Below are 14,196 nucleotides of genomic sequence, written 5' to 3'. Positions count from 1 at the left end.
TCTTGTGTAAGTTTTGTATGTTAATTATGTGGAATTTAATATAAGAAATTAAACAATGTACTAGTAATACATGGATTATTGCGTGTATTGTGTTTATTAATTATGTAGAGTTTTATACAAGAAACGGTTATACTAGTATTGCAGGTTTTCATACTAAAGATCAAACATCTTATTATAATGAAGTTAATGCTTAAATTATTTTTTTTCTATACTGCCCATATATGCCATGTGTACACCCACATAATTCAAGGTTGAGATTCATTTGGTTATTAAACAACTAAAAATGGTAAGACAATATTTAACAAAAAATAATAAGAAAATTCAACACTAACGGCAACAGTTTATATGGCCTGCCATGCCATTTTTCTCACTCTTAAAGCTACACATGGGCCCACCATGTGTATTTTTCCATATGTTTGACTAATAAATAGTGTCTAGGATAATTATAAGAACTATATTCGAGTAACTGCTGACGGTAATATTAATTATATTTTCTTAATGTAATTGCTTTTATCAAATATTTTTTATTTACTTAATTTCTATTATTTGCATATGAACCTTTTTGTTTTAAGACTTTTGCACATGCACGAATTTCTTATTCTCTTCTTCATCATGTAGATATTAAATGAAGTTTGCTTTTTTTTTTTAATGCACACATTTATTAACATATAAAATATTATGTAATAGTTATGAAATTTAAACAACTCAAATGAATCTCATTAATCAAAAGCTTTTGTGTCACCATGAAACAAATGATACTTGTCTTTCAATGTGTTGTCAAATTTCTTTTCGAAAAGATGAAAAGACCTATTTAAAAAATAAGAAATTATAATAGTAGTAAAAATAAAGGGCTTGTTATACAAAAAGCCGATCATATTCAATTTTTATTTTTCTAGTCGGTATATATACATTATACATTAATTATCATATATATATATATATATATATATATATATATATATATATATATATATATATATATATATATATTATACATTCGCCGACTATTTTTTTGTTTAAAAGATTAAGTGGACATATATTATAGTTAATTATAGCCGACAGATTCAATGTTTACGTTTTTCTAGCCGGTATATATAGATTATACATTGATTATACACAGTTATACATATATTATAAATGAATTATACATTCACCGACTATTTTTTGTTAAAAAGATTAAGTGGACGGCTATTTGGATTAATTATAGCCGACCGAGATTCAATGTTTACGTTTTCTAGCTGGTATATATAGAGTATACATTGATTATACACAGTTATACATATATTATAAATGAATTATACATATATTATGCATTCGTCGGTTATTTTTTGTTTTAAAAAAAATTAGATAAACAGCTTTTTGGGTTAATTCTTCAAAAATAAATTGAGAACAACACATATATATTTTGGTTTCACTATGAAATCATGGTGATGTCTACGTGTAGCTTTAAGAGTGAGAAAGATGGCATGGCAGGCCATATAAACGGTTGCCGTTAGTGTTAAATTTTCTTATATTTTTTTTGTTAAATATTTTCTTACCATTTTTATTTGTTTAATAACCAAATGAATCCCAACCTTGAATTATTTGAGTGTACACATGGCATATATCGGCAATTGCATTGAACAATACTTGACCAAATTTCACTGGAGGGGATCTCCACCCGCTGAACCTATCAGAATAAAATGGTTTAAAAGGTAACCCAAAGACACAATTTTTCTCTAAATTTATTTTTTCACACATTTCCAGAACCAAATCCAATTGCCTAAGCATTCACTGATCTTAAGGACGTGCAGTATGTTAGCTCCAGCTAAAGTAAGCTAAGAGAATGCCTACATGCTTCCAAAGATTTTTAATTTGACGTCTTTATATATCATTGGGCGTTTTGACCAAAAAGTTGGTGCGACGATGAAACACAAAAATTTAACACGTGTATTAAGCCTATTTGAGTCGGCATTCTTTATTGGAATTCATCTAACTAAAGTAAGCCAAGAGGTGCTTTAATGCTTCCAAAGGTTTTTCATTTGACATCTCATTGGATATTGTGAAGAAAGTCGCAACAAAGGATTATCTAATCACAACAGTCGCTTATTCACTACTCTAGTCTACTACAATTCTCTCGATGTTATGAAACATATTGTGTTTTCGCTCGTATGTTTAAAGAACAGATTATCTTGGCATTGTTACACTTTACTTGGTTTTGTGTATTTATCATACATATTCTAGACAGCACAACATACTCAGGAGAAACAATAAGACCGATGGAAGGGCAATGATTATTAAGAAAAGAGAATATGTAAAGGCAAAAACAAATAATCAAGCAAGCGAAAAAGGAAGTGGGAAAGGCTTTTGAATTAGAAAGATCACTTGGATAACGTATCATCCCAACTTATGTAGGAAAAGGTACAAGACAAATGATTCAAGAAGAGAAAACACGTGAGAGGAACTGCAAACGCTGCAGTCACAAAATTTCATAAAGCTCTGCTGATGGCCTAAATATTTCCCAAACAAAAAAAAAGAATACAAAATGGAGGAAATTGAGGTATATTGCGCCTGTAGAAAGGTTTCCACGAGAAGCTGCCGTATGAATCACAAAATATGTTTTTCTACTATGTTTACAACAGTTAACACATTACCAAGAAAAGAAAAACCCGCTACACACATAGGGAGAAAAAGCACTCGCCTGCAAGACTCAATTCAAAACTCACCATCTCTTAGCTGTTAGAAGCGCTGGAAACTATGTTCTCATCTTCAGTTGCCACTGGAGCTGCTACTGGACTGCCACTTGCTGATGCAGATATGTTATCCGGAATGGATCCAATACCTTGTTTGACCAAATCAATATCAGCCACAGCAGTTGTGGAACCGAGGTTAGGGGTACTGGTACCAGAGCCACGATCATCAACTTGCTTAGACTTATTCAGGGCATGGCAATGAGGGCAATAGTACGTTATGTAAGGGAAGTCCTCTTTCCTGGCCAGCCCTGCAAATGATAGTAATGCCATTACTTATCTACCATTCTTTACATGAATCCTCTCCAGGAGTTGGGCTTAATGATCACTAAATTCTTCAATTCTTACCATTGTGCATATGGCAATTGCCGCATATGAGTGCATAAGACTGGGTTGGATCCTCCCCCACAAGCAACGCTGCAATTTTTGCAAGCCATCCTCCATCTTGTGTGCTGGAACCTGTCGGGTTGTAATGCTCAACAACTGTTTGCTGATGCTGCATCGTACCAGAACCTTCAAGCTGTGCATGTTGAAGCATTTCTGCTTCATGATGATCTAGTACTGCACTCTCTGGACTACTAGATCTGCCCTGCTTCCTATTTCTCAGTCCAGTAGATTGCACAACCTCTACATCATTGCTCTTTCCAGTAGGGGCACTAAGGTTAGTATCATCCCCCACATGAAATTTCAAGCCAGTATCTGCACCAAGCTTGGATGCAAGCACAGTGGCTGCAGCTGCCTTAGCTGCTGGGTCGGGGTCATATCTCTACACAAAAGATTCAACAATGAGATATCGTGCATGTCATTCACACTTGGGATTTGTCAAGAAAAGGTTCTTGGAAAACGATCATAGAGGCAAGGACAAAAGAGGGAGTAAATTTTAATTGTCTTCCACAGTGCAACTTCATGGTTTTTTGTTTAAATACAAAAGAACTCTTTGATCACAGCAACTTCATGATTAAATATGTGAAGAACTTGGATAAGCCCAAAAACTTGCATATGGCTATCACCTGAATGAGCTGTTGCGTTATATAGTAATTTGTCTTCTCTTTGAGTTCATCAATCTTGGCTTGCCTTTCAGCTCGAAGCTTTTCCAAAGTTTTCTGGTCCTTGCGTTCACCTGCAAGGACACACATAAAGGATAAGCTATAAAAATGAGAGACAAGAAACACTATTCTTTTAAGGGAGTCATGACCAAGGAGGACATGTCAAATTCAGTGAAAACCACAAGGTTGAATAGACAAATAGGAAGAATCCAAAACCAAAAGGAAATATCAACGTCAAACTGTAAAATATTAAATTTTAGATGATGTTTTCAATAACATCATTTGAGGTGATATAAAAATATGGGTCATAGACATTCCCATGCTGTTTGAAATCCTGACATAATAATCACAAAGCCAGATCAGATTTACTCTCAACCATTTGGGTAAATGTCCTTGAGACTAAAACAAAAAACCAGAGAAAGCTAAAGTATGAGCTCTTATGTGCTATTATAGCTTCGTCCAAATAATCAGGGCTTCATATGACATTATACATAAGCTTTTCACTAGTAAGTTTGGTTAGAAGTAACTTAAATCATAGTTTTATCTGCTTCTACAGCCACTAGCTTTCTATTACGGTCAAGTTACCAATCAATTCTGCGTCTTCATGGTTTGTTTTCATTTTCATGCTTTCCTCCACCACTATGCCTACTTCAAAAATAGTAGTCCATACCCCCCGAATTAATGTCCAATCAGACATATTTTCTGTAGGCCAGAAAACAGGGTTAGCACTTACCACACAAAAATGCAATATCCGATAACACAAAAGCATACGCAGAAAATATAAGAAATATCAATTCAATGCATTTCACATAGTTCACAACGTATTAATAATACATATAAGCCGGTGTTACAAGGACAAAGGTGTGAGTATTCAATACAGGTATGGATCTACAGGTCGGGTTCGTCTTTCTCTTAAATTTTACGATTTAGAGATATGGATATGGATACAGGCGTGGTAGCGGAGATACTGCAAATTAATGTTAAATATTGTCATTTTACTTAAAATTGTTGAAAATATCTTTTTGCTGTTTAACAATGTGGTTAGAATCTATCTATTAAGTGGCCAGTGGTGTTCAATATAACTTATTTCTTTTTTAAGTTGAGCTATGTGGTCCAAGGTTACTCCAACTTACTTTATTCTTCTTGGGCTTGTTTATAACTAGAATATGAATCTTGTTTGTGGCAGAAAATAAATTGTATAAGTGTCCCACATAAGAAAATATAGTTGTTCTAAAACAAGTTATTCAGTCAGTGTGTTTTCTGGTTTTGGGCTAACCCTGGACCATTTAACACAACTAAAAAGAATCTGCCCCATTAAGTCAAACCTAACAGCAGCTTTGAAAATGAAACCCTAGCTTGCGCCTTGTTTTTATGTTCGAAAGACTGCTTTCGAATTGTAAACTGACGGCAACAACAGCAGCAGCAGTAGAACTGCTCCTCACTTCGCGATTTAACAATATGTTTTCTTCACTTGTTCTTTCCTTTTCCTTCTTTTCTATTGTTTTCTTCCTTCTCTTCCTTCTATCCCTTTTTCTTTCTCTCATTCCTTTTTCTTCCTTCTTCCTTGTGTTCAGTTAACAACCCCTCCTTTGACTGACCGGTCCGGCACGGATCCTACACACACTCCGGGGTCATATCGCAACCAGCCGATGACAGTAAGTGGAAGATCCATGTATCACAGCATACAATATAGATATATTATATTAATGCGCTCTCATGTGCGTGCATGTGTATTTGTCAATACTTGTCCAGCCACCTAGCCAACGAATTACGAATCAATGAAAATATACCTGATGAAGCCAGGAGTTCAACCCAACTCAAATACTTCAGTTGAAGTATCCCTTCCCTAAATACCAACCAATCACCTCTACCTCTATACAGGCCAAGCATGGTCTAGAACACAAATTTCAGAAAAACAATTCTGATAAAAGCAAGAAAGTTAAGCAATAAACAACATTATCTATTGGACAAAGGGAAAAAGAAGAAAAACAGCTCTTTCTAGCCATCTAGAAAATCAATATAATGTACCTAAAGAAGCCAGAACTTCAACTGACCCTATAATGAGCATAGATTTGCCTACCTAGACAGTTATTTATAACATAGCCTTCTTGTGAAACTTCGTTTTACAGAATTTTGTTACTTGGGCAAGATACTAGACACTGATATGTAAGAAACAGGGAATTAATTTTTCGAGCTTAACATATTACTTGAACAATACTGGTTCTAGCATGTATACCACATAAATATTCTCTTACCCAAGTTAAAGCACCCACAAATGCTAAAAGCAGGATCCCAAGGCAGCTAGAATAAGTTATGAACATTGAACTGTAGCTTCAACTTAGAGCACAAAATACACAAAATAACCAGGTCATCTCTCTGTTTTTTCCCAGCTTTGCCCATAAACATCAAAATCCAATTTCACAATCAGCACCAGCAAGCAAAGCAAGTAAGAAGATGGGAAAAACAATATCTCCTAGCCATGAGGTATAACAATTTGACTACGAAATGAGTAGTATGACAATTTTGGTAAGCTAACAACCATGAATTACTTACACATCCTTGTGAAGCTTCCAAGTGCTGAATATGTAATGAAGGATAACCCAGGCAACAGAAACATTGGTAAAACTCGCAATGCCCTCATTTTCCAGTTTAGCTCAAGGGATCTTGTAGTCATGATAGCATAGCCCACTGCAATAACCTGAAAATTGAAATTGCCACAATACCACGCCCATAAGATAAATAAGCAACTCAAGCAGTCTGGAACACATATAACATAAAAGGATGAACACTGATTATTGGTTAGCTACATAATCACCTACATAAGTAATTACAAGTGTGAATTTTATGATCTGTAGAATAGTACTGGTAAAACTTCTCATTTTAAAAATAAAAATTTCGCGAGTATTTTAATTTAGTAAATTAAAATTTACCAGTTCCTAATACACTTGTCATTATTCAAAAGGGAAGCATCCTAACAAACTAAAAAGATGGATGCTTTAACTTGTTTACCATCATGCTATATTCATCAACTGAAATTCAGATGAGAAGTATCCTAATAAACTAAAAAGATTTATGTTGTAACTTCTTTACATCATGTCAAATTCATCCAATGGAACTCAAAAGGAAAGTATCCCATTCAACTAAAAAGATGTATGCTTAAAATCATTTTATTTATTTGGTAAACCAGATACAGTTCCACACTACCCCCAGAACCCTTCCCCAGAAGTCAACAATGACCCTCCCCCGCTTTTTTCTCCTTTGGTGACTCGAATTATCCTCAAGGCTGGAGGTGCAGGGCGCTTTCAACTAGAGCAACCCTCTCTAATCAGTGTGCTTTGACTACTAAAAATAAAAATTCTAGCTCGAAGAAACCCTTATCCACTCATATTTGCAACTTTCAGTTACACGTCAAATCATTTTAATTAGTTGAATGACATTCAACCAGATTTGTAACAGCATCTTCCTCATGTTTTATCAGATGTGTTTACTGTATAATAGTGTCATATAGGATTATCAAATAACCCGTCAGAGAACTAAATAGTTCTTCACCTAAGCTCAACATAATAATGAAAAATTAACTAGATTAAAGAAAAACCATCAACTAGATTTCTGTACTTAGATCGTTTTTTATTCCATCACAACTGCCATTAAGTACCCAGCTCACAGTAATAAAATTAGACTGCAGCATAAAACAGCAAAGTTATGCATTACATTCTCTTAATATTTATTTGTCAAAGGAAAAACATTCTGTTAAAATTTTGTTAAAAGCCATCTATAACTTCTAGAAATTCTGGTGTAATTCCTAAATTTCTAGCTACCTATCAAAAACAGTGTTAGCAAAGGCGCACTTAAGCCCTAAAGCGAGGCTCAAAACACGTAGAGCGCTTCGTCTCGCTTAACGGGCGCTTCAATGTTGTCATCAAGGCGCTAAGGTATGCTTTTCTTTGCCAATAAGCGTAATAAGCGTGATCCTGAAGAGGCGACACTAAACAATTGATATTTTACTTTATTGTAAATTCTCTTCAATTTTTTTGTCCATATATTTGGTATTCATGGTTAAAGATATTAGTCTTGGACTACACATACATAATTGTAGTTTTACTCTATTTGCGTCTTTCTTCCTCAAAGCCCACACTTTATTTGCGCTTTGCGCTTAAAGCCCCAACACACCTTAGAGCTTTTTTGCGCTTTTTGCCTTTTGATAACACTGATCAAAAAGTAAACTACTAAATTTCTAACTATCAAAAGACAAAACAATAATGTTCCATTTCACTCCAAAATACAGCTCAAATTGACCATCAGAATAAAGAAATGAGACTGATAACATACTAGGACATTAGGAGGAAACATTTTTTTACTCCTTCAATAGGACTGAAGGAGTAGATATAATGTAGCCTTGTAAGGAGAAGCAGAGGCAGATCTAGGATTTAAGCTCTAGGGGTTCTTAGCATTGAACCTGTTATACTTTTAAAGTTATGGGTCCATATCTAGTATTTATTGTAATTTTAATAACTTTTACCTAAAAAACTATCCTCCGCATCGAAAGAACTGAGTTCATGTGAACCCGGTACCAACAAGCTGCATCCGCCCCTGAGGATAAGGGCTAGCCCACTCAATAGAAATTTCATGCATTTAGTGTAGAAGTATGACCGTGTTGTGGCAATAAAACTAGAAGAAAGATGCAGTAGTTTCCTCCTATACACGGATAGGAGGCTAGCTCATTCAATAGAACTTTCATGCATATAATATAGAAGTATGACCGTGTTGTGGCAATAAAACTAGAAGAAAGATGCAGTAATTTCCTCTTAAACACAGATAACTTGCCAGTTAGGGAACCATATAATAGAAATTGCCACTGCTCTCCACTCGATGACCTCACCATTTGTGAAGTGTGTTTGGACAAACTGAATGTATGTCAAAATCCGAACGACCATGAACGTACAGAAAAAAAACCAACCAATTCAAAAGCCTAGAAAAAGGTAAATCTATATAAGAATAAAAGATCTGCACTCTAATTTTCTACATCAGGACATGCACTAGAAGTTTGAACATTACCTCAAAAAGTACAGAAAGTATAATGAGATGCCTATTCATCCTTCTCCAATTTTGAGATCGCTTATTTATTCTGGCAATAACAGCAGCCTCCTCCTTGGAAATGTGCTGCAATCTCTTCTCAAAATCATCTTTGCCGGATCTAAATAAACTATTCCACATTCTTGAGAAAAATCCCTTCTTTTTCTTCTTTTTGGTCTTTGCTTCATTATCCGTAGAAGTGACCGGTTCAGTGTCAGCAACGTCATCATGATCTTTTGTAGGCTCCGCATCCATTTTCTACAAGTTAAAAAGAAGATATATTCAAATGATTGAAGAAGAAAAGCAGTGAGAGAGAAAGTAATAGCCTCGTAGAAGCATTTAGGCTAATGATACAATGTCTACTTAGTAGCCATACTGTTCAGTAAAATCTATATTGTCCCTTATCTTCAATAAATATGCACTTTCTGGTTTTCTTTATAGATTAAAAAATGCCTTTTAAGCAGAGTCGGAGCCAAGATTTGAGGCTTATAAGTTCGGGATTCTATCCTTTTAAGTTACCGGGTTCTAAATTGATAATTTGTATTTTGTACATCTTAAATGAATTTCTTAAGATAAATAGAGAGTTTGAACTGAAGTTACTGCCTTACTGGGTTCGGCCGAACCCGTATCTTCAAGGCTAGCTCCGCCCCTGCTTTTAAGCATCGTCCCATAAGACTGTTGTTTTTCGCTTCCTTTATACCTCCTTTCCATCCATTCTAGCAGCTGACGATGCAAACTTTTTAATAATACAAGAACAACAACAACTACTACTACTACAACTACATCTCAATCCCCTAGCTAGTATCGTAAATGCTCTGTTTGAGTCCATAATATTTCAATACTCTATCTTTATGGAATATCTAACGCTGGGGGTTCTCTAATAAACTCTAGTGGTTATGTTTCTGATATACTACGAGTCATCTAGCAAGCACTAATCTTCTAGCTGGTATCACCAGTTCGGATTTTCTACTTCCATAGTTTTCTATTTTTATTATAAGAAACTAGAAAAATTGTATAGCAAAAATGCTTGTTTATATTTTATTTCAATTGAAATTTTTTCTGCGGCGACAGGATGAGTTCTATTATTTTGTACAATATTGGACGAGGAGTAATACACCTCAAATTTATGCATCTGAGTACAGTTCAGACTCCGAAATATGCATAAACCAAATATCTTGCTTAATTAAAAAATAAAATGCTGAACAACTTCAGAAGCAATAAGCACACTAGCACTTTAGTCCACTCTAATTCTAAATAATACTATGTAACAACTTCCAGAGATCAACTAGCACTTCCATATTTCAAATGGATCAAAATTAATTAATTAAACAAAAATCAAGGGATAGGAAAATAAATATATTATAATAATTAAACTCAAAGATCAAACACATTAGACAATTCTAGTTCGATCGAAACATCATTTCCAAGACTAAATCAACACAAATTATCACTTCAACGACCGATTGCCAAATTAAAATAACAACAAAAAGACACGGCAGCGCACGCGATTACGCGCAACGTTTGTAGTTCGTACCTTGAATAAGAGCCGATCGATTGCTGGATGCACCGAAAGCAGATCGATTGCTTTAATTGCTTCCCGTACGGAAAGAGAGAGAGAGAGAGAGGGAGAGAGAGAGAGAGAGAGAGAGAGAGAGGTTTCTAGAAATGTCCGAATTCAAAAAGTTGCGAATGATGAAAAGAGGCGTTTTTTGCAACTTACGAAACGGCTGATCGGGGAGGTTTTTTTCCCCGAGAAGAAGGAAAGCATAAATAAAAAGAAGGAAAGAAGACAAATTGAATTTAAGGGTGGTGGTTTGCGATTGAAATGATGGCCATTATGGCTTCGCTGGCCCCTTTCTATGATTTTTGAGACAATGTACGTTCCCAACGCGGTATTGATGTTAGGGGCTTAGGGTTCATTTTCATGGAAATTTACGTTTTATTGTGATTTCTAGACCAAATTAATACTCTCTCACGTTCATATCATTTGTCTTTTACAAAAATTAGTACTACTCTCCTAGGTTCGTATTATTTACTCAATGCAATAAGTAATTTTTAAGGGTTCTATAAAAAAACATTCCGTAAATACATATATGTAAACAACATTTTGTTTGCTTATGCATAAAATATACTTACACTAATTGAAAATAATGTCAACTAAACATCAATTTGAACGAGAAATAAAGTTTTTGAACTTCTACGACCTCAAACTAAAATCGCATAGAACTTGAATTATGATAATAGATTAACATTACTTGTAATACCAGTTGTGTATGCGCTACTAATTTTGCCAATATTAAATATTAAAGAGACAAGAGTATAGGTATAGGAGCTAGTACCAACTAGAGTGCAAATTATCGATCATTTATTTGTACTCAGCTTGATTAGTGCATGTAGTTTAAGTTTTGATTCTATCATTTTAGGCCTTATGTTTATTCATAGCACTAGTCTTAGCTTAGTTTAGCCTTTAGTAATAATACTCACTTTAGTGATAGTGTAAAGTTTCCCTTAAGGATAGCGGCTATAGCTATAGATGGTGGAGTGAGGTCATGTTTTCCGGTTGGGACTGAGGATTGGGTCCTAGAATATAGTGACTTTAACTGAGAAATCTATTAAGTTAATCAAGATACTCCATAAGAGGAAGATCGACATATCTTATGTCCAGGAAACTAGATGGATGAGAACTAAGGCACGAGATGTAGACGTGTTTAAGTTGTGGCACTCAAGAGGCGTAAGAGTAAGAATGGGGTAGGTATTTTGGTCGATAGGGAACTCAGAGAGCAGGTGGTAGAGATTAGGAAGGTAAACGATAGGCTGATGGCCATTAAGCTAGTTGTGGGTAGGCTTACTTTCAACATTATTAGCACTTATGTGCCTCAACCGGGCTTGGACGAAGAGGTCAAGAGGCACTTTTGGAAGGATTTGGACGGGATTGTGCGAGGTATTCCGCATACCGAGAAGTTATTCATAGGAAGAGATTTCAATGGTCATATCAAGATGACACGGCTTCGATTTTAGAGATAGAAACGAAGGTGGAACCTCTTTGCTAGATTTCGCTAGTGCCTTCGATTTGGTGATAGCTAACTCTAGTTTTCAGAAGAATGTGGAGTATTTGGACACCTTATAGAGTACGATGGACAAAAGTTAGATGATTATATTTTTCTCAAGAAATGTGATAGGAGAGTATGCACAGATTGCAAGGTTTTCCCAAGGGAGAACCTTACGACCCAACATAAACTCTTGAATATGTACTTGGAGATTAAGATGAAGAAAAATAAGAGGGTTTTGCTTGACTAAAGACAAAGCTCATGAGTTGGAGAAAAAGTTGATAGTTATAGGATCCTGGAAGAGTAGTGGGCACGCGAGTAGCATATGGACCACAACAGCAAACCGCATTAGGAAAGCGACTATAGAGGTTTTAAGGGTTTCGAAGGGGTACTCTGGTGATTGCAAAGAGAACAAGTGGTGGAATGGAGATGTTCAAGAAAAAAATTGAAGCCAAAAAGGCGGCATATCTGAGGCTAGTGGAGAGCATAGACGAGGAAGAGAAGATGACGAATAAGGAGTAGTATAAGTAGGCTAAGAAAAAGGGAAAATTAGTGGTTATGGCAGCTAAGACTACAACGTTTGGAAGTTTATATAAAGAACTTGAGAAAAAATGTGGGGACAAGAAGTTATATAGGCTAAGAAAGGTGAGAGAGAGGAAGGCACATGATCTGGACCAAATAAAGCGCATCAAAGATAAGGAAGGTAAAGTACTGGTGGATGAGGCACATATTAGACGAAGATAGTAGAGCTACTTCCACAAACTTCTGAATGAAGAGGAGGACATGAATATTGTGCTAGGTGATTTGGAGAACTCCGAGGGCCGAGACTTTGGGTATTGTAGGTGTATAAAGATTAAGGAGGTTGAGGGGGCTATGCATAAGATGAGTTGGGGAAGAGTAGTCATGCTAGACAAAACCCAGTAGAATTTTAGAAGAAAGTAGGTAGTGCAAGTTTGGAATGGCTTTCTGGGTTGTTTAATATTATTTTTAGAACGACGAAGATGTCCGAGGATTGGGGGTGGAGTACGATGATTCCACTGTACAAGAATAAGGGTGATATTCAGAATTGCAACAACTATAGGGATATCGAGCTGGTAACCCACACTATGAAAGTTTGGGAGATGATAGTGGAAGCGAGGGTGAGGAGAAGTGTGTCGATTTTCGAGAACCAGATAAAGCTTACTATAAAGTACCAAAGGAGGTTCAATGGAGAAGTTTGGAGGCAGCAATGTTACTGTAACATACACTAGAGTGATTAAGGATATGTATGATGGAGCTAAGACCCGAGTTAGTATGGTAGGAGGAGACATACTGACGCGCCAAAGTCAGTAGGGTGCCTTGATGCATGTTATTTCAGATGACATTGTGCTTTTTGACGAGACGAAAAATTGATGTCAACACGAGGGTGGAGGTTTAGAGACATACTCAAGAGTCTAAAGGTTTGAAGTTAATCAAGACCAAAATAGAATACTTTGAGTGCAAGTTCAGTGATATGACTCATGAAGCGGATGGGGATGTAAGGCTTGATATATATGTCATCCCCGAGAGAATTTTTTTTAAGTAACTTGGATCAATAATCTAGGGTAATGGGGAGATTGACGAGGATATCACACATCGTATTTGAGCATGGTGGATAAAATAGAGGCCTGTATTCGGTGTTTTATATGATAAGAGGGTGTCACTTAAACTTAAAGGCAAATTTTACAAAGTGATGGATATGCCAACTGTATTGTATAGGGTAGAGTGTTGGCTAATCAAGAACTTTGATGCCTATAAAATAAACGTGTGAGAGATAAGGATATTAAGATGTATGTGTGAGTATCCCAAGAGAGAAAAGATCAAGAATGAAGTTATCCAGGACATGGTGTGAGTGACTCCGGTGGAGGATAAGTTGAGTGAAGTGAGGTTGAGATGGTTCGGACATATGAAGAAGAGATGTGCAGATGCCCCGCGAGGAGGTGTGAGAGGTTGGCCTTGATGGGTCCAAATATAGGTAAAGGTAAGCCTAAGAAGTATTGGGGAAATATAATTAAGCAGGATATGGTGCAATTTAGCTTACTGAGGACATGATCCTTGATAGGAGAGCGTGGAGGTCGAGAATTAGGGTAAGAGGTTAGTAGGTAGTCGAGCTTATTTTTGGGTCGTACCAGAAGGTAATAATGTAAGTCTTGTACTCTCGTATTCATATAGTTATATTATTATCTGTTATTTCTTTCACTACAGTTAGCTTATTACCTTGTTGTTGTTATTACTTGTTGGTTTTTGTCCCCTTTTTCGTTCACCTTGAGCCGGGAGTCTTTG

General features: G+C 35.8%; 1 protein-coding gene across 2 annotated transcripts; it reads right to left on the bottom strand.

The window, feature by feature from the left end:
- Window positions 1–2,334: 2,334 nt before the first annotated feature.
- On the bottom strand, window positions 2,335–10,755 carry LOC104119475 (uncharacterized protein At2g24330-like). 2 transcript variants are annotated; one of them, XM_009630992.4, is made up of 7 exons: window positions 10,383–10,591; window positions 9,457–9,571; window positions 8,831–9,106; window positions 6,329–6,473; window positions 3,740–3,849; window positions 3,078–3,495; window positions 2,335–2,980 (listed from the first exon to the last, which is right to left on the bottom strand). In XM_009630992.4, exons 2-7 carry the CDS (start codon window positions 9,517–9,519, stop codon window positions 2,712–2,714), a joined length of 1,281 nt encoding a protein of 426 aa, XP_009629287.1. In that variant the 5' UTR covers window positions 9,520–9,571; window positions 10,383–10,591; the 3' UTR covers window positions 2,335–2,711. The 2 variants fall into 2 exon arrangements, with proteins under 2 accessions (XP_009629287.1, XP_009629288.1); XM_009630993.4 differs by lacking the exon at window positions 9,457–9,571 and having other exon boundaries at window positions 10,383–10,755.
- Window positions 10,756–14,196: the final 3,441 nt, after the last annotated feature.

The sequence above is a fragment of the Nicotiana tomentosiformis genome, chromosome 4 (genome assembly GCF_000390325.3).
Source record: "Nicotiana tomentosiformis chromosome 4, ASM39032v3, whole genome shotgun sequence".
NCBI lineage: Eukaryota > Viridiplantae > Streptophyta > Magnoliopsida > Solanales > Solanaceae > Nicotiana > Nicotiana tomentosiformis.
The sequence above is the reverse complement of the archived record's forward strand: the minus strand, read 5'-3'. Positions and strand labels throughout refer to the sequence as shown.

Excerpts from the sequence above, each read along its gene's own strand:
- LOC104119475 (XM_009630992.4), bottom strand. The coding sequence starts at position 9,519 with ATGGGACGATGCTTAAAAGCAGGGGCGGAGCTAGCCTTGAAGATACGG. Across the intron at positions 6,474-8,830 it reads TACTTTCTGTACTTTTTGAG|GTTATTGCAGTGGGCTATGC; the intron begins GTAATGTTCAAA and ends TTCAATTTTCAG. Across the intron at positions 3,850-6,328 it reads TGGAAGCTTCACAAGGATGT|GTGAACGCAAGGACCAGAAA; the intron begins GTAAGTAATTCA and ends GTGTCCTTGCAG.